This window comes from Charadrius vociferus, unplaced genomic scaffold, assembly GCF_000708025.1.
Source record: "Charadrius vociferus isolate BGI_N301 unplaced genomic scaffold, ASM70802v2 scaffold623, whole genome shotgun sequence".
NCBI lineage: Eukaryota > Metazoa > Chordata > Aves > Charadriiformes > Charadriidae > Charadrius > Charadrius vociferus.
In genome coordinates, this window is record NW_009647679.1 from 85,503 (window position 1) to 86,832 (window position 1,330).

The following is a 1,330-nucleotide window of genomic DNA, read 5'->3' on the forward strand; positions in this document are numbered from 1 at the left end:
TGTCCCTGCTGCGGGAAGAAACAAAAAAGCCCTTTGCGTCGTGCCGTGGTGGAAAGGCGCGGACGGAGTGCGCTCCACCAGCCGCCCGTCGCCCTCCCAAGTGCCGGCACGCGGTGCCGGTGGTGATGGCGCTGCTGCAAACAGTTCCTGTGTTTTGTCTCCGGACAGATTTCACATATCATAAGAGAGATACGCCAGTTCCAGCAAACCTCCTACAAGATCGAGCACCAGCCTAAGGTACGGCCCTGTCCTGGGAGCCGCGCGCTCCCTCTCCACGTCTCCCACTCCAGTTGCAGTTTCCAAGCAGCCATCAATTTCTGGCAGCTCCTTTGGGGAAGACAGGATGCTCCTGTAAGACATCTATCACTGAAAGCGCTCGTGGAACCAGTGCAGGCGTAGGGGCTTGTGTCAGGCAAGGCATAAGGGAGGGGGACGGGCACGGGAGACGGGCAGCGACTTCCCTGCTCCTCTCGGCACGTGTGTGCTCTGCTGTGCAAACAGAATCACAGAATCACAGAACGGTCAGGGTTGAAAGGGACCTCTGGAGATCATCCAGTCTCACCCCCCGCCAGAGCAGGGGCACCTCCAGCAGTGGCACAGGACGGCGTCCAGGCGGGTTTGGGATGGCTCCAGAGGGGGAGACTCCCCCACCTCTCTGGGCAGCCTCTGCCACTGCTCCACTACCCTCAAAGTAAAGAAGTTCCTTCTCATGTTAAGATGGAACTTCCTATGTTCAAGTTTATGCCCATTACCCCTCGTTCTATCACTGGGCACCACTGGCCCTAAAGAGCTCACTGCCGACGCAGCATTGCTGGCAGAGCAAAAGGATGCGGCATCCCACCCGGTGGCCCAGCCTTGGCCAGAACAAGGCAGCGCTGACCCTGCTGGCCCTAGCGTTGCTGCCCTTTCACTCTGGTTCTTCCTGCAAGCCGCTGCGATCGTGGGCATGGCAGGCAGCAGCCCGGCATGGTCTTGCCGAGTTGGGGCTGGAGCATGGCCGTGGTTGGGCAGTGCAGCGAGGGAGCAGCCTGGAAGGGCTCCCAGGGAGTGAATGGGTGCTGGGGATGGAGCCATCCTCTGCTGTGAGTCGCTTTTGGGAACGTCGGCTGAGGCAGAGACCTGTGCGCTGTGGGAGCGTTGGCATGGGTCTTGCTGCGGAGGTCCCTGTCCCGTGGGAGAGCAGCTCCAGGAGTTGAAGTAAGCCAGAGCTCATGTTTTACCTGGAGGTGGAACGAGCAGCTGTGCCTTTCCCCATCCATTGGGCACTTCCACGGGAATGAGTGACAAGTGTCGGTGGCTCCCGGGCCCGCTGCCCTCGTGCCCTGCGCTC

The 1,330-nt window shown here is 60.5% G+C and overlaps 1 protein-coding gene across 1 annotated transcript in view; it reads left to right on the top strand.

Annotated features, from left to right (window-relative positions):
• RASGRF1 (Ras protein-specific guanine nucleotide-releasing factor 1) overlaps positions 1 to 1,330 on the top strand; it is a 55,013-nt gene that overhangs the window by 51,152 nt on the left and 2,531 nt on the right. The window contains exon 25 of the mRNA XM_009881155.1: positions 169 to 237. Within this exon, the coding sequence (XP_009879457.1) occupies positions 169 to 237 (69 nt within the window). The remainder of the gene's footprint in view (positions 1 to 168; positions 238 to 1,330) is intronic.